This window comes from Cavia porcellus, unplaced genomic scaffold (genome assembly GCF_034190915.1).
Source record: "Cavia porcellus strain 051 isolate PalLab524CR breed Dunkin Hartley unplaced genomic scaffold, mCavPor4.1 scaffold_32, whole genome shotgun sequence".
NCBI classification, from domain to species: Eukaryota; Metazoa; Chordata; class Mammalia; order Rodentia; family Caviidae; genus Cavia; species Cavia porcellus.
The window spans coordinates 29,257,258-29,275,702 of NW_026947515.1; the positions used below are offsets into that span (position 1 = coordinate 29,257,258).

Consider the following 18,445-nt stretch of genomic DNA (forward strand, 5'->3'; position numbering starts at 1 on the left):
TTTATTTTCTAGGAAACAAAACTCAAAACTGTGGTTTTGACAACTCAAGAAAGTGGGAATAGAAAGGAAGTGTCAAGTTTTGTAGGATCCCTGTAGGATCCTCAGCTAGGTGCAGCTGGGTGTAGGTTGAAGGGATATCCACCCGCTCACAGTGGGGAGGCCTCCCACAGGTCCTGTGTTAGACCACTCTAGGTAATAAGCAAGTTTTCAATGAGAAAGGGCAACTAGGATGTAGACTCAGGCCCATGTACCATGCTAGGCTAGAGGATCTGGTGCCCACACCTAGAGCCCAGTGATGGCATTATGCAGCACACAGTGCTGGGCCCCTCCCCAACTTGCCCTCTGACCTTGGGTAGCACCCTTCCCAAAGCATCATCAGGAAGATGGGCACAAATCATCCCACTACAGAGCCATTCTTTATGGAAGTATTGGTTAGGCCATTGTGATTTCCTTGCAAGTCAAAAAAAATTATAAGAAATCAATGGTTTCGTTTAAGTTATATACCTACATCAAGATCAGAAACCTTTCTAAACCCTGGCCTGTGGCTGCAACTCTGAGCTCCACTGTTCTCCTGTTCCTGGGTCCTTCAGAAGCTGTGCCTGGCAGATAGTCTTATGTAAGAGCAACCAGTCTGCTCCCAGACACCGAGTCTCTGTCCCCCAGTTATGTAAGAAGATGTGTTGGTGAAGCCATATACATCATCCTGTACTGGGCTTATATGCCAGAGCCACAGAACTGTTTCAGAATGGAGCTCAGAGGGCTGTTTTAAAGCTGGAGTAGGAGTGGGTGCCTGTCTGGCAGGGGGTCCTGGGCTGTGTTCTCCCAGAAGTGTGTTACCCAGGGCTGTGTTACCACTGTAACCTGTGTCCCAGTGACACGACAACCTGATGCGTGTGCCCGGGTCCACCAGCCAGAATAAGTTCCCCTTCCACTCATTGTACCTACTGTTTGGTCCTTAAAAGCTGCCAGCATTCCCCTGGGCTTCCATAGCCCTGGCCCAACCACTCAGGCAAGAGGCTGCTGGGGCCTGACTGTGCTGGTGATGGCAGGGAGCCTCCTATGACTGCACAGGATATGGGGCATGTCGACAACACCTAACCTCCAGGGTCTCCAGCTGGGCCACCTGCCTCTGGCCCATAGGCCTGCTCCCAGTAAAACACTTTGTCCTGCCCATCAGCCACCACAGAACCCCCACTGCTTGGGGAAAAGCAAGCTGCCTGCTATAGAGGGTCACGTCAGATTCAGGAACCACCCCAGAGGGGGCGAGAGTTCTGCGATTTTTCTGAGCCTTTTTCTGGCTCCATTTTAAAGAGAAGAAATGTGACACACCAAATGGTTGGCGTGTGCTGCCAGCACCACTGGCCCTGGTGCTGTGTCGTCGCGTGAGCCCTTCTTGGGTGACGTCTGCAGCCTGGGTCAACTCAGGACAACTCCAGCATACTGACCTGAGCTCCAGGCTCCCTCAGACCATTGCTATGTGGCTCACGCAGCTCCTCCTTTCCCTGTGATACCCCTCACCCTAGAAGCCATGCGCTAATGCAGGATGCTCCCTCTGTTTTCTCCCCAGGCAGGCCTGGGACCTCGCTGTGGACATATGTCTCTCTCAGCTGCCGACGATCATCGAGGAGGGCACTGCCTTTAGGGTGAGTCTCTCCATGCATCCTTTATAACCTAACATCCTTTGCAGACCACTGTGTTTCAGAACTCTAGAGGGAGCTCATGCGATTTCCTTTTGGGTCCTGCCAGTGTTTTTGGCACCCACTAGTGAAAGGCCTGCCCACCTCCTCTCTCAACTCTTGAGGCTGGGACATGGTCCCCTTCATACTCACAAACCTTAGTAGAGAACAATGGCTGGTCCATGCAGGCTGCCACTGCACCCACTTGTATCCTTTGCCTTGATGTTAACCAGAGCAGCCCCATGGGCCTGAGCTCTCCATAAAGCACAGGGCCTAGCACTGGAAACAGATGTCTGAAAAATCACATAATTGGGTTTTTGTAGTCCGAGCATGGTTTCACTCTGTACTTTCAGGAGATCAGAACTCTGCTTTTCTTTACATAAGACAGTTTCTGATTGTATGTGTGTTCCCTCTAGATGGAACACTTCCATTTCAATGCAAGGTATCTTTGCCAAGGATCTTTTCAAGGATCTTACTACACATCATTTCTAAGCCACTAGAATCAGTGTTCTGCATTTGGGAATGATTATGCTGACTCAAGATGTCAAGAGAGGAAAGCATCTGATGTAGATTGTGCACTAGCTTTTAAATTTTTAACCTTCCTGGTGGTATAACATACATAGAGAAAATTGTGTGTACTGTAAACATACAGCCTGATGAATTTCTATCCCTTGGACATACTTGTGTAACCATATCCAAATCAGGTAGCAGTGCATGGGTGGTGGGGTGGTATCTGGTCCCCACTGTGGCCTCTCCAGGGGACTGGTAGCATGGGCTGTCATGCCCAGCAGCCAGTCCCCGAGCCCACTCCCACAGCCAGGCTCCTCGTATGCCCTCACTCCCTTTGCCTCCCACCTGCTCTGTGCCCACTCAGCTAAGCTCATGGTCTGGAGAGCCCAGACCCAGGCAGCATCGCCTGCTGTGACCTGCTTTGTGATCACCCTGTCAAGCAGGACATAGAGGCGCTGAGAGAAATTTTGCCACCCCTCCTCCCTCCCTCTTCTGTCTGTTCTGCACCTGCCCTTTTTTCCAAGGGCTTTACATTCCCACTTTCCCTGAGGAACAGAAAAATAGAAAGAGAAGCCCTGAGGTGCCCACCATCAGCACTCACTGCCCACACAAAGGCTACCTGTTCCACTTTCCTCCTGCCCTGGCAGCCCACCCTCCAGCTCTGCCCTGCCGGGCCCAGCTTTGCTCCTCTGTTCTCGTCTGGATCTTCCTCATTAGCTCATATGCATGCCCTTGTTCTCCCCTCTATATACTGTATTCAGATCCACTTTCTCCTGGGGCTACCACCCTGCTCTTTTAACTGAATTCCTTCAGAAAACTATCTACACTTGAGACTCTTCCGTCCCTTTTCCTCTATTCTGGTTCACTCCATTTCTACAGATACCCAACCCCAGGCTGTTCTTAATGGCCACTGCTGCCAACACAGTCAATGGTTTTGCACAGTCCAACCCCAGTATTTGATGCTGCCGGACAGGTCATCCTCCCTGGCTTTCAGGGCACCACACCCTCCTTCTCTCCCTCCAGGCTGTGACTGTCATAGTATCCTGGCCGGTTCCACCTCATCTCCTTGGCCCCTAAGTATTATAACCCCAGGATCCATCCTGGGCTCCTTTTATCTCTCTAAAATGCTGTGTGCCAGTGACTTGATGTTACACCTGGCCAGACCTTTCCCAAATGATAGACCACATGGCCAGTGCCTGTGTGTGTTCAAATGGATTCCTGATAGACATCATGAGCACAAAGTGTGTGCCCTGGGATGAGGTCCAGTGTCTCCTTCCAACTGTTCCTCTCCTCTCATTGATACTCATCAATCAGGGCCAAAGCTGCCGAGCCCCTCCTCACCCCCTGTCCTGCCCACATCCAGGCTGTGCACAGGTCCCACCACTCTGCCTTGTCATGGGGCCAGGGCAAGCAGGCGCTGCATAGACCTGACCAGCTCCTCTGCTTCTCCCACAGCACAGCCCATTCTTTGCAGAGCAGCTGACCGCGTTCCAGGTATGGCTCACAATGGGTGTGGAGAACCGGAGCCCCCCTGAGCAGCTGCCCATTGTTCTGCAGGTGAGTTGCTTCAGACAGACAGAAGCCAAAGTTCAGAGTCCCCAAGGGGCTCATTTACCCGTGACAACCTGCGCATGTGTGTGCTTGCATGCATGCATATGAAGGTTTGGAGCATCACCCCTCCTTTGCCACGCTGTGTTCTGGACTAGATGTTAAATAAATTACATGGCTCCAATCAGAAGTCAAGGGAGCCTACTCTTACCTAATGGACTTTCCTGGTGAAGTCATTGGATTCCCTTCCTCTGCTCCCAGTTAAATATATTTGTTTGTGATGAAGTTTCTCTTCCCCCGCCATGACCCCCCGTTTGCACTTTAGAAAGTCATGAAATACTATTGTCAAGAGCTCCATTTTGACACAGGCTCTTGGCATCATGGCCTGCCTTTTGGAAAGACACAGGATGTAAGTTAGTCCTGTGAGGAAAAGAAGTGCTCTGCACGGCTATGAATGGCCCGAGTGGGCTTTCTGACCGAGCCACTGTGTTAGCTAACAAGGCGGTCAGTATGTCAACCCAGAACCATCAGCCTTCCTTTGCAACTGGAGCTTGTCCACACACTGCTCTCAGAAGAGGACGTGCCATTCCAAGGCCAGTCATTCACCCGGCCTGTGTCACATCATGACCCCATTTGGATCAGGTTTGTGTATTCCCCTAGCTGATCCATTGATTAGCAAGATGGGACAGGCGTACTAAGTTATAGCCCAGGTAATAAGATGAGGAGGATTCCAGTGGGTGTGTATTTGCTAGGGTGACTGTGGGCTGGATTGTGATGTAAAAAAAGCTGTTTTACTCTGGGACAGCATCCAGTGAGTTTTAAAAGTACTGAGCAGTGTTCATGCCAGATCTAATAACATATTTTAGAAGCTGGAAAACACTTGTGCAATGAGGGCAGAGACTGTTGAACTGAGGCCAGAATCTGTATAGTCAAGCACAGGGGAAGTAGGAAGGCCCCGCCCACATCCTCGAATAAATCTGGTTGGGCAGCTGGGGACTTAGGGAAAACAGTGCCCCTGGTGGGGAGACCGAGTGTCTAGAGGCAGCCCATAAGGTCTTCACTACCCAAGCACCAGTCATGTTATTCTGCATCCCTCAAATGAGGACATAAGTTTCATCACTACCTGTCCAAGGCCATCTGCCTCACTTCCTTCCAAGAAGGGCTTGTACTTTCTTATTAAGGCTGCTAACGGCATTGTGATGGACAGCACCATCCATCTTCTCTGTATCAAACATTCACCGAGTGGTTCCACTTCTGTGAGACCATTTGGGAAACAGAGGTGCAGTTTATCTCTGTCTCACCATTGAACATGGCAGCCCTCCCTTCTCCGTGTGAGTGTGCTCTGCCTTGTGCCAGCCAGCCTTGCAGGTTTGGGAGATTATTCACCTGCCATAGAACTGAGATTTCTCTGTCTAGGACTCTGCTCAAGAATCCCAACCTGGTAGGGGCTGGGGATTTAGCTCAGCGGCATAAGCGCCTGCCTTGCAAGCAGGCAGTCGTGAGTTCGATCCCTGGTACCGATAAAAATGAAAAAGACAAAAAAAAAAAAAAAGAATCCCAACCTGGGCTGGGGATGTAGCTCAGCAGCACAGCGTCTGCTTGGCAAGTGCAAGGCCATGAATTCAATTGCTGATATCAAAAAGGGAAAAAAAAAAAAAGAATCCCAGCCAGCAAAAAGGCGAGAAGGAAGAGAGCATGTAAATGTAAACTGTGACAATAGCCTGTTCCTGCTGGCATCACTAATCAGGTGGGCAAGAAAGAATAACTTTGTGCCACATTTCACTGTAGATATTTTTGGTACTTTTTGTATACTGTTGCTGCTTCTTGTCTGACATTATAAAAAGAATGTAAAAATGGTTACTGTTCTCCTTATATGCTTCTAGATTTGTTTAAGACGATCCTGGGATTACAAAGTGAACTGTAGACAACAACAAAAATATACAACAATAACAAATGCAAGAAGGAAGCTGAGTGTTAAAGTGCAGGTCAGGAGCAGACTAAGAGTGGCCATTCTCTACAGTCCCTCTCAGTCTACCTGTGTCAGCAGTGTCACTGATAATTTTCATTCAGCGGTGCAGCAGAGTGGAGTTGGTCCTCCCCAAAGCTGGGGCATAGTGCCAGGCATTAATGTTCCATTTACAATCCACACTCCCTTGCAGAAAGAGAAGGGCTCTAGAGTCACCTTTGGATGCCAAAATAAAAAGAAATAAGCATGAAAAGAACTGAGGCATTTTCTAAGTGTGACCTTTCAGGCAAATTCAAGCAGCAAGCTCTTCATCGCATGGAAGATCTGTCTCCCAGCTATTCCCCACCTGGGTTGGTGGATGAACCTTTATTGAAAAGACTGGGGATTTAGCTTAGCAGTGTAAGCACCTGCCTGGCAAGCACAAGATCGTGAGTTTGATCCCTGGTACCAAAAAAAGAAAAAAGAAAAGAAAAGAGTACAGAAATGTGCCATCCTTACTGGCATGGCCTATAGCCAGCCTCTTACCTTTCAGTTACTTCCCCAGGCTTTGTTTTAAGAACCTTTATTATTGCCAAAGCCTGTACCCTGTTATCCATACATTATCCTCTACTGTCTTGGCAAGGGAAGAAATGTTCCTTAAGGGAAGAAGCATCTTAATAAAGACTTTGTAGACTTTTGCAGACTTTCCCTACTAGCCAGAGTGACTTTTCTCTTTTTTTCTTTTTATCGGTACCAGGGATCGAACTCACGACCGCCTGCTTGCAAGGCAGGTGCTTATGCCACTGAGCTAAATCCCCAACCCCTCAGAGTGACTTTTCTCTACCATCAGCACTAAAGAAACATTAGCCTCAAACTCAAGAAACATGTAGCCTAGGGGCTGGGGATTTAGCTCAGTGGCATAAGTGCCTGCCTTGCAAGCAGGCAGTCGTGAGTTCAATCCCTGGTACCGATAAAAAAAAAAAAAAGAAAGAAAGAAATATTAGCCTGTGACCACATCTGGGGGCCAGTGTGAGGCTTCCTCAGCTCTGCTGGGTTCTAATCCCTCAGATAAATATAAACATGCAAGTTTACCTCTCCCAAGCAACTCTGTGTCCTTTCTTGCCTTTTGAAAATGCAAGTCAACAGAAGGAATAGGAAGGAAACGACAAGTCTTTGCAGTTGGCTAGCAACTGCTTCTGAGGAGTTATCCATCTCCTTACGCAGAACTCCTGAGTCTTACAGCCTTGTGGCAACCGTCTGGCTCTGTGCAGTTCTCGCTAGGACTTTCTTCCCTGTCTGCCTCCTCTTGTGGTAGTACGTAAGCAGAGATGGCCCAGGTTAAAGAATGAAGAAGGTTGACACTATAGAAAAGCAAGGGAAGAATTACTTCATAGGGTAAAATTTTAGTACCTTTACACAGATCTTACAAGTCAGTATGATACAAAAACCCCATTTGCTCTCAGGGCACTTTTTTATTTTCAAGTAAATGTGGGTTCTGAAAGTGTAGGGTTATTTCCAGGAGGCAGCAGAATAATGACCCAGAGTGACCTTATTATATGTATGCATATATGTTGTCTACACTGGTATCAGATGCTGTGATGGTGCTGCTCCTCAGGGTTTCTGAGTACCTTGGCCTGCAGATACAACCTGGGGCTAGACCTCAAGGATCAGCTTTGCACGAAGCAGCTCTACTGGCAAGCCTCAAGCCAGGAGTCTGAATACTGTCTTGTGCGGTGGGCAGATAGAGCTGACTTGCCTTAGCAACTCTGGGGTTCCTGCAGCCACACTTAATCATTAGTCTGACGTGGCACCCATGAAAAGAAACCACAGTGGCTCACTTAGATCACTGCCATTGATTTCCATAATTCCCATGCACCCTGGGGTAGTCTAAAATAGGAACTTAGAGGGTTTTAGAGGAGGAGATTGTTTTTGTCTTGATTTTTGATTGTCTGGTTTATTGTTTTCCATGCTGGGGGCACAACCCAGGTCCTTGTGAACACCAGCAAGAACTTGTCACTGAGCTACATTCCAAGCCTAATCATATTTTTATTTTTTAAAGTACAGATACAACCCCCACGCCCAAAAAAACCAATCTATGTTTTTAAAATAATTTAAATTTATATTGGGCTTCAGTTTCTTAGAAGTATGAACCAACATACCCTTAGCCCTCCAGGAGGATGAGGCTGAAGAATGGCAAGTTCAAGTCCATCGTGGGCAGCTTAGAAGCAAAACATTGTCTCACAGTAGTTCAAAAGTGGGCTGGGGCCTGAGGGTGCAGCTCGGCGGGAAGCCTCTGGCTTGGATTCCCAATCCTAGGGGTGGAGGAGGGAATATATATGTCAACAGAAATAGGAAAACTGTTCTGTTTGTAAGAACCACTTTTTGATATTTTCCCTAGTACTCTTTATTGACAAAGATATTAAAAGTAGATACTAATAATCATAGCATAAAATCCTGTGTCACTTAGAGTCTTGGATTGCCATCTCTCACAGTGAGTGGTGGCAGCACTGAGGTGTGTCTCACTCGCCATGGACAGTTAACTGTGTGAAGCTGCAGAATCAAGAGGGTCAGTCATAGGAGTTTCCCCTAACCCATGGATGCCCCAGGCAGACCAGCCACCTGCCCTTTCCTCCTTCTCTCATAATACAGTAATCCCCACAAGTCCGCCTTCAGGATCTGGCTGCTTGGCTGCATCCTGTGCATCTTCTCAGCAGAGACAGTACCCCTTTCTAGCCCCAACCAGGTCAGAGATTTGGCTTGTGGGTCTTCTGGCACTGCCCATCATCACCGTGCAGATGAGCACATATCCCTGGTCACTCCCTCAGGACCCAGCAAAGGCTCCAGGACAAAGCAAGGCTCTGGAAATACCTATGAAGATGCGACAGTGGGTAGAAAAGGCCCAGGTCAAAGAGACTGGATATGCATGACCTGCAATGTAGATGTCGACATAAATGACTCCAAAAATGCAATTTTGTCCTTTTTTCCCAGGTGCTGCTAAGCCAGGTGCACCGGCTGAGAGCCTTGGACTTGCTGGGAAGGTTTCTGGACTTGGGTCCCTGGGCAGTGAGCCTGGTGCGTGCCTTCTCCTTACCTTGGGGGTCAGGACTGGGGAGAGCAGAGAGCAGACTGTGTGTGACAGTCTGGGGCTTATGTAATGGTCTAGATGCAGCCACCCTGTGTGGTCTGGGATGACCCTCTGCCCGGGAATTGTCCACATGCCTGCGTGGCACTCTCCGGGCAGAGTGCTGGGGCTACTGTTTTCTCTTTACCCTCTTTCCATCTGATGTTGGACTTGGCCTTTGCAAGAAACAAAGCGCAGCTGGTGGGTTGCTTCTTATGCAGCGGCTCGGCCCTATGCCTGGGAGCCCTGAGCAGCGAGTCCCGCCACTTAATGAGGTGTTTTTCTCTCAGGAGGACTCTGCAGCCCCATCCACTATCCCTTCACTATTATTGAGACACAGTTCTGAAATACTTCTTTCATTACGCATTTTCTAGAAGAGTAGCAGTGCCATTTTAGACAGAAAAGAGTGGCCAACACTGAACCAGGAAATGATCCATTTTTTCAACAAATAAATCACAAAAGAAATAAAAGAGAAATTGAGGGAAAATCTATAGATGTAAGAAGGTTCAAGAGACCCGTCTTCCAATTGCAATATATAGACCTTCTTTGTTTTTGTTTACAAATAAATGTATGAAAACTGAAGTCTTTTTAACTTTGTTTTTTATTAGTACATATTGATCACATTCATCATAGAGAATTTGTACCCATGCATAATGTATCTTATTGTTTTACTTGTTTTATTTCCCATTCCCTTTGCCTCCCCATTTACTGAAAACTGAAGTTTGAAAAATCAGTGTTCACAGAACACAGCCAGGTATGGTGGTGCACACCTGTAATGGGGAGGCTAAGGCAGGAGGTTCCTGAGTTCAAGTCTAATCTTCACTACATATGGAGACCCTGTCTTAAAGTAAACAAAAACAAAAATTAGTGTTCACAACAATGAGAAATTGTATACAAACTGCACATTATGGAAGAATGATTGTTCATGGTAAGTGATGTGCACTACAAGTGAAGTTTCGTGGCACTCATTTGCTGCAGAGAGCGCAGAGGAGGAGCAAGCAGGCCAGGAGAGGGACTGTGTGGCCAGGGGCTGCCCATGAGCATGCAGAAGTCACCAAGTAGTCTCTCTGCTAATGTTTAACATTTTTCACTAATTAGATAATGGTAACAAAGAGTGATCATGGATAAGGCAACATTGAAGGAGAAGAACTTTAGAAAATCTAAAATTAGGAAGAATAATTAACACTAAAGGAGGGAGGAAAATCTAAAACTGGGAAGAATGCTTGTGTGCTTCTTCCCCCAGCATGTTCCTCCATGAGGAAAAGCTCCCACCAACTCAGGACAAGCCAGGGCAGGCAGTTCTGGCAGCTGCTCAGCATAAAGCCAGAGAGGCGCACATCTTCAGGAAGCCCTCCTCCTTTTCAGCAAGGTACATTTGTTCCTGTCTCATTTCCCACACATATTGAAGGGAGCAGCCACCCTTGTGCCAGAGCTGCATGGACAGTCGTCAGTGCCACCTTGCTCTCTGGCGGGCAAATGTAGGACTGGGACAGGCCATGCTAATGCTGTTTCTCCCCACAGGCCCTGTCTGTGGGCATCTTTCCCTATGTGCTGAAGCTGCTCCAGAGCTCAGCCCGTGAGCTGCGGCCGCTCCTCGTCTTCATCTGGGCCAAGATCTTGGCGGTGGACAGTGTGAGTAATTCCATCTGTCTTCTTAAGAGTAGGAAACTATGCTCTGTACCCCACCCTGGGCTTCTCCACTTCTCATGACAGGGACAATGAGTGTGGGGTGAGACCAGCTCCTCCTCTAGCCTGTTCCCCAGCCTGACACCTGTAGGTACTGTTGCCTGCCCCTTGTCTTCCAGGACAAGGTGCTGCCCTAGAAGCTATCTCTGGGTGATGGGAGGCTCTTCATAGACTCCCGTCATTGTCCCCACTCTTCCCTTAGTGGCTTCCTCCTTGCTCCGTTCACTACATCACACTGATCACTAGGACCTGCCTGTGCTCCCCTGTATCTGCCTCACCCCACCTGTTCTTGTGGGCATCATTCAGCTGTATTTGCTGGGGCCTATTGTCCAACTGCTGGTCATGCTAGGCTGACCTGTCCTCTGCACTGTGCTCTTATCCAAAGATAGGGGCTGCTACCGACACATCCCAACTAATAAATGCATGGACTCAAGTCCAGCCCAGACCTTGGTTCCTTGACCTGACCTCTCATAGGTTCCCTGGGCACTTGCTCAGCCCCACCCATGCCGATCTGGCCATGTCTCTCCTTTCACCTGGGCACTGCTCTCCTGGACAGCCATCTCCCCACACCATAAGTACTCATTCAGCTTTAGTACAAGGGGGACAAAACCTGCTAACCACTGTGGAGGACGTGCAGATGGCTTTTCCTAAGTGTATCACCTCCGATTGCTTCTCTTGTGAGTGCTGTCTTCCTTATGTGTTCTTCCACTTTGTGTTGAGGACCTGTATCAGTGTTTGTGCATTGATCTTGTTCAGCAGCCTTTTTCAGTTCTTATTAGTTCAAGTGGTTTCCCCAGTAGAGTGTCTTGGACATTCTATGTAGACCATCATTACAGTGGCAAACAAGAACAACCTGTTACCTCTCAGCCAGTTTTTAAGTCTCTTTTTTTTCTGGCTAAGGGTATCTACTAGGACTTTAGTCCATTGTTACCTGATTGCAGTACTGGAAATACCCAGGTAATTTCCTGATTTGCATGGTCTTGCTGATGCTAGGAACTGCGCCCTCTCTACCTTCAACTGCTACTTCAAATTTGACCATCACCTTGTGCTCAGCTTTGACTCTTGCTGAGTCTTGTGTTCTGCACCTGGAATCCAACCAGTGATTTCTTCTGTTGATTGTTCTGTAATGACCAGATAGTTATATATTTTAACAAAATATTTACCTTCCTGCCCATTAAGCTAACTTCTAATAAGCAGTTACTACTTAAAAGATTGGTAACTTTACCAGATTTAAGAATTAAAGGGCTGAACTTGAATCCATTTCCTCATTTATCCCAGCAAGCCATCCTCACTCCCATGCATCACCGGCTTCTGTGAGTCACCGTGATGGTGCTTGGGCCGCCACCTCCAACAGGGAGGTTCAGCATCAGGACAGCAGCAAAGCACATCTCATACACATACTGCCTGTCTCTGTTACACTAAGACTTGTTCTTCCATGCTGAAAGTTTGGTCTTGTGATTCAGAAAGCAATCCTTGTTTGTCATTTCCATTTTACCCTTCAAATTCATTGAAGAACCACATTATGTAACAGAAGGACTTTTCTCAGAAAGTCATCTCAGAACTGTTTCTCTTCTATCCCATTGTCTTTGGCATTTGTGCCAGAACATTTAGAAATTTACTGACACTGTTATTTGGTGCTTGGCCATGGTACCATATGGAAGGGCTCTTGGGTACACAAAACAGATCTGCTATGAAACAAAGCACAAGTTGAGGGAGCAGAGAGCAGAAAAGGCACCCACAGGACAGAAAAGGCAACAGGTAAGCAAGCACAGGCAATGAGCAGCAGGTCTGGAACCTGGAGCAGTGAGCAGTGCGACTGTGATTAAGCACACTGGAGTTTACACCCCCAGCCTCACCTAGCCCTTCCTGCATGAACTGCATGAACACGTTTAAGCCAGCTTTGATTCTCACAATGGTCTGTCCTTGTAGTGCCTTTAGTACCTGGGCGTAGGTCTTATCTTTATTAGTCATTTTAGGAGAGGCTATATCTGTCTCTACCTTCAGAGCTGATCACTGCACTATGGCATGTAGGGAACAGGGTTTATATCCTCCTCTTGTTCCTATTCTCTCCCAGGGCCACATGGTTTCTCATGCTCACCCTGGGGAGGGGCAGCCCTCAGTACACTGTGCCTGATGCCAAAAGAGCTGTTTGTCACACTGCATGATGCACAGTTCCACAGCCCAGCTGGAAATGCCCTTTGCTGTAATGTTCTCGTAAATACCCACAGGCGCTGGGGACCATCCTGTGAATTAATTTCTTACCCAGCTTGCTGTACCTATTTATTTAACAACAATCATCCCATGGAGGGATATTTTGAAACCTTTCCCGTTGAAATCAAGCCTTATTTACCTCATCCTTCCTTTCATAATTACCCTGGCCGTAACTCCCCAAGATTACAGCTCTATCTGCGTTTAAGCAGTCATCCCTCCTCTCCTAACATCTGGCTACACTGGGTAGCCAGCCTCCCCGCATCTCCTGAACTGTGCCCTCACTGAGCTCAGTCCTCCAGGTGACTCCTTGAGTGTGCCCTTGTGGGTTTGCAGGGCAGGGTACACTGTGAGGATAATGAGACTGTCCAGACTCTTTTCTCTTATCAGGAGCCTGTCAGCCCCCTAGGACCTTCCTGCTAGCCCCACTGTGAGTTGGAAAATGGTGGGCTCACTCTGGCTGGGTGCAGCATAGGGCACATTGGGACCCGTTTTCTCTCCCATTCAGCTTTTGGGCATCACTATGTACTGTTTTGCTAGAGGCTTCTGGAAGACTCAGGAATTAACCAGATTCTCAAAAGGATGGCTTTGTGTGGGCAAAAGAAGAGATCGCGAGGGTAGAGTAAGGTACAAATGAATCATCTGATCATTTGTCCTTTTTTTTTTTTTTTTTTTGGTACTGGGAATTGAACTCCCCTGCACTTGCTAGGCTGGCGCTGTGCCACAGAACTATATTTCTGACCCAATGCACTTGTCCTTTAACTAAGGGACTTCATACATTGTGAGGTCACTGACCATACAGGTGGCCTTGCTTGGGACAAGGAGCATTTTTAGAGTCCTGACACACTCAAAGTAATCTGACCCAGAACATCTCTTGTAAATCACTCCTTGCACAATGTCACTCTTCCCTCACTTCACCATCAAATTACCAGGCAGATGAAAAATCAAGAAATAAGATCTATCATGAGGTTAAAAAAAAGACAATCTAACCGTTGAAACTCATTTGGACATGCACAGATGTTAGAATTGAAAGACAAGGACATTAAAACAGTATGAGAAGTCTGTTCTATGTATTTAAGCTTTGGAGATATAAAAAGCACCCAGTCAAACTTCTGTAGATGACAGTGACAATCTGTGACATGAAAAAGACTCTGAATAGGATGAACATCTGATTAAACATTATAGAAGAAAAGGGAATGGATACTATCCAAAAGGAAAACACAAGACAAGAAAATTTTTAAAAATTCAAGGACTGTCATTGAACTATCCAGCAGTTGCAACAGATATAACGTGGTGTCTGGAGCTCCTGAGGGATAGGCACAGAGGATGTTTGAAGAACTAATGGCTAAAGATTTTCCAAATTTGATGAAAACTAGGAAGCCACAGAGGAAATTCAGCAAGCCCCAAGACAAGTGAACAAAGACAAGGGCAGCAGCACCTTTCTTACCAAAATCAGGGAAAAATTACCACTGTAAAGCAACATTGTTTTTGTTTTGTTTTGTCTTTTTTTTATTATTTTTTATTGGTACCGGGGATCAAACTCACGACTGCCTGCTTGCAAGGCAGGTGCTTATGCCTCTGAGCTAAATCCCTAGCCCCTTTTACTTATTTATTTATTTATTTATTTATTTATTTTTGGTTTTTTTTTTTTTTGTAAAGCAACATTTTTAAAACAATGGGAGAAAAATCTATGAGCCTAAGCCAAGAACTGGGGCACATACCTGTAATCCCAGTGACTCTGGAGGCAGAAGCATGAGTTCAAGGCTATTCTGAAAAATTTAGGGAATCGGTGTTTTTGAATGAATGAATGAATGAAGAGACTTGGGTGTGCAGCTCAGTCATAGAACTGGTGTGTTAGTTCTTCGTTGCTGTGACAAAATACCTAAGAATAATGTAAAGGGAGAAAGGCTTAGCTTGGCTCATAGTTTCAGAGATTTCAGTCCACGCTCAGCTGCCTACCACATTTGGGCCTGTAGCAAGGCAACATTATGGCAGAGAAAAGCTGCTCACTACGTGACCTCCAGGAAGCAAAGGGTTCCAGTGACCTGCTTCCTGTAATCAGGCCTGAGCTCCTAAAGCCCATTCATCCATAGATTATTTCATTGATGATATGAGCACCCTCATGATCCAGTCACCTCTCAGCCCTATCTCTGAACACAGCTACTGTGGTTATCAAGCCTTCAATACATGCGTTTTGGAGGGATACTTCCATGTAGCATAAATGAGACCTTGGGCTCAATACCATACCAACACCACAACAAAAAAAACCATCAAACTAAAATTCTTCACCCAGAGTGTCTTTCACAAGTAGAGGCCCCAAAAAAGACATTTAAAGACATAAAAGCCTTTATCACCAGAAGACTCCTACTATGGGAATGGATGTTGGCAAAAATCCTTTAAATTGTAGAACATTAAAATCAGAAGTGAACATTAATGTACAAGAAGGAATGAGAACTCCAGAGAGAACTGTTTTTTAATCTCTTTAAAAGGTAATTGATAACAGTAAGAACAGCACACTATGGAGTTTATGATGTATCAACAGAGTACATAATGATAACAGCAAAAAGGTTGGGAGAGGCAAAATGAAATTCTATTTTCTGATTCTTATACTTTATTTGAAGTGGTCTAATACTACCTGGAAGTAAACTATGAGAGGTAAAGATGTCATCCAGGCCTAGGACAACTCAGTGGTAGAGCACTTGCCTAGAATGCATAAGGCTAGATTCTTTCCTCAACATACAAAAAAGAAAAGAAAGATGTAGTTTGCAACTCTTAACTACTACTAGAATTAAAGAAGAATTAGAATTAACCAACAAAGGAGAAAATACGAAGTAGTTCATACATACAACTGTATAAAAGGAAAGAAAAGGAACAAAGACTAGATGAGACCCCTAAAAAAAAAAAAATAAGATGATAGAGTTAAACCTAACCATATCAGTAGTCATATGTAGTCTGAATTCCACAATTAGAGAGACATGTTGCCTATAAAAAGTGCATTTTCAATAAAAAGACAACAGTAGGTTAAGGTAAAAGGATAGAAGACATATACCATGCTACCACTAAGCAAAAGAAGATTGGAGTATCAGGTGACACCATCCAGGTTGTTACCAGGGAAAGAAGGTCTTCATGGGCTCAAGGAGTCTGATCTTCCAAAAGGCACAGTTGTTATGGTTTGAGTCTGAATGGCCCCCAAAAGCATGTGCCACTCTGCCTTGAAGCCAGCTGATTATAGACTGAAACCTCCACAAAATGGGAGCTAAATAAACCTTCCCTTCCTTCACTTTGGGTGTCAGGTATTTTGTCCAAGCAATGAGAGAAAAAAAAAAAAAAAAACCAAGACAGAATTTTGTATAGTGGAGTGGGGTTATGCCATGACTATACCTGACCATGTGGTTCAAGAGCCTTTGGGGAATGCCTCTGAACCTTGGAAAGGTTCAGAGATACTACCTGAAAGTAGCCCTGGAACTGCTTTGGCTGTTTTGTATGGGAGATTCTAGTCAGAGCTCAAATCAGAAAACCTCTAAAGCCCAGATTCGGGAAGTTTCAGCTGGGAAGGACCAAATTGGTCCACATTTTTGGGCTCCATCCAGATGGTGTATCTTATAGGTTGGCAGAAAATTCATCTGCATTTTGCTTGTGTCCAAAGACTTTGACTGAGACTGAAATTAAGGGCAATGAACTAATTAATTTGGCAGCAGAAATTTCAAGGCAGTCAAATGAGATGGCATGGCTATTGTTGGGGGCTTTTTGTCAGATTTGTGTTACAAATCAATAGCAAAGAGCCCAGAAGGATGATTTAAAACATTGAGAGTTTGGCTAAAAAGAAAGCTACAGTAAAGCTGTGGACTACAAAGAGCTGATATCTCAGTTGCTAAGAAAGAACAAAAGAATGGGACATCATGGAAAGCAGTGGGTCACCATCCTTTGCAGCCTTAGAACTGCAAAAGTGAAAAACTTTGCTTTAAGGAGAAAGCCACGGAACACCATGTTCCAGAATGGAGCACCACACACACACACCAAATTTCAAAATGGTGGCGGCCTTACCCAGTTCCAGAATGGCAGTGACATAGAGAATTTGCTCCTCACAGTCAGGTTCAGAGTGCGAGCGATCCAGGCACTCAACCCCTACAGCCAAGAGAGAGGAAAGCCTGGCTACTGCTCCAGCTGGCAGTAGACCTCAGCATCATCACGTTGTACTGGTTTTAAGCACAGGCAGAATGCACAAGTTCTGAGGTTAAAAAGGCTTCCACCATGATTTCAGAAGGCCTGAGAGGAGGGCAGTGTGTGAAGCTGTGAGTGTGAAGCCAAAGGTATAATGGAGAACCCAAAAGTTTGGAAAAGCCAGGAGCATAGATCATCTAAGGAAAGCTGCAAGGAGGGAGCAAAGCCAACCCAAGAGAGACGTGAGAGCTACAATGCTGGAAGTGCTGTAGGAGTGGAGTCACTCAAGCCCTTTGGAGTTCACAACCAGATTGCTTTGGATATTGCATACGGAACTACAGGACTTAAATGTTTGTCCTGCTGGATTTTGGACTTGCTTTGGTCCCAATCCTTTGTATCCCCCTGTTTGTACCTTTTGGAATGGAAATCTTGTGCCTTTGAATGCTGGAAGTATTTCCGTTTCTTTTTGTTTGTACAAGGTCTCACAGCTAAGAGTTTGCCTTAAATCTCAGAGGAGACTTTGGACTTGGGCCTTTCATCAGTGCTGAAACTGTTAGGACTTTAGCAGCTCTTGGAGATAGACTAAACGTCATTTGTATAAAGGATGTGCAAGAGTCTTTGGAGGGCTAGGGGCAGAATGTTATGGTTTGAGGCTAGATGTTCTCCCAAAGCCTCATGCCGTCACAGAGGCAGGCTTCTAGAGTTTGTGAATAACTCATGGTCCAATGCTGGGATTATGGGTGTGAGTGCTACACCCAAGTGGGTGTGGCCTATACACAGTATAAGGGACAGAAGGAGTCTTCTCTCCATGTTCCTCCCCTTTTGGTCTTGTTGCTCTTGCTGTTTCCCACCACTGTGAACAGTTGCCCCTTAGCCTTGCCACTCTGCCTTGGAACTAGCTGAGTATAGACTGAGGCCTCCACAAACTGAGCTAAATCGTTCCTTCCCTCATTTTGAGTATTGGGTATTAAGACAACAATACTTATTCACTCAAAAACATGCAACAGGACCTTATAAACTGCAGAGACGTAACTAAATCCACAATTACACTTAGAGATTTTGATTTTCTGTCTCCGTCGTGGACAGAACAAGTAGGGAAATCAGCAAGGAGAGAGCAATGAATGACCTTACCAGCCCACCACCACTAGAGATTGCTGTTCTCCACAACCTCAGACTGTGTGCTTTTCAAGTGACAGACCACATCCCGGCTAAAACCACAGCTCAGCTCATTTAAGGGTATGCAAATGTGCACAGTGGGTTCTGAAACCTTAGCAGAGTCAAGTGCACTCTTGTAGTTAATCAAGGAAGTCGTAGAACACTTGAGGACCAAACAGTATACTTCTCAGTAAACAAATGTTTTAAGTTATAAGGTGTAAATTTTAAATAAGAATAAAACATAAATATGTGACATTAAAGTTTTAAATGTATTATAATTAAATACTGACCTATTTCAAATAAGTATTATATAAGTGTAATTTAATATAATGGTCAAGAAATATAAACCTTTATATTAAGATGTAAAATGAAATTTTAATAAGAGCTTTCAAAGAGGGAATCTTGAGGAAAATAAATATTTTGTTCTTAGTGGAA

At 45.7% G+C, this 18,445-nt stretch overlaps 1 protein-coding gene across 3 annotated transcripts in view; it reads left to right on the forward strand.

Moving 5' to 3' along the window:
* Rptor (regulatory associated protein of MTOR complex 1) overlaps positions 1 to 18,445 on the forward strand; it is a 366,523-nt gene that overhangs the window by 264,652 nt on the left and 83,426 nt on the right. For all 3 annotated transcript variants that reach the window (XM_003464795.5, XM_063241865.1, XM_063241866.1), the window contains 4 exons: positions 1,568 to 1,643; positions 3,642 to 3,743; positions 8,668 to 8,751; positions 10,322 to 10,432. In XM_003464795.5, the coding sequence (XP_003464843.1) occupies positions 1,568 to 1,643; positions 3,642 to 3,743; positions 8,668 to 8,751; positions 10,322 to 10,432 (373 nt within the window). The remainder of the gene's footprint in view (positions 1 to 1,567; positions 1,644 to 3,641; positions 3,744 to 8,667; positions 8,752 to 10,321; positions 10,433 to 18,445) is intronic.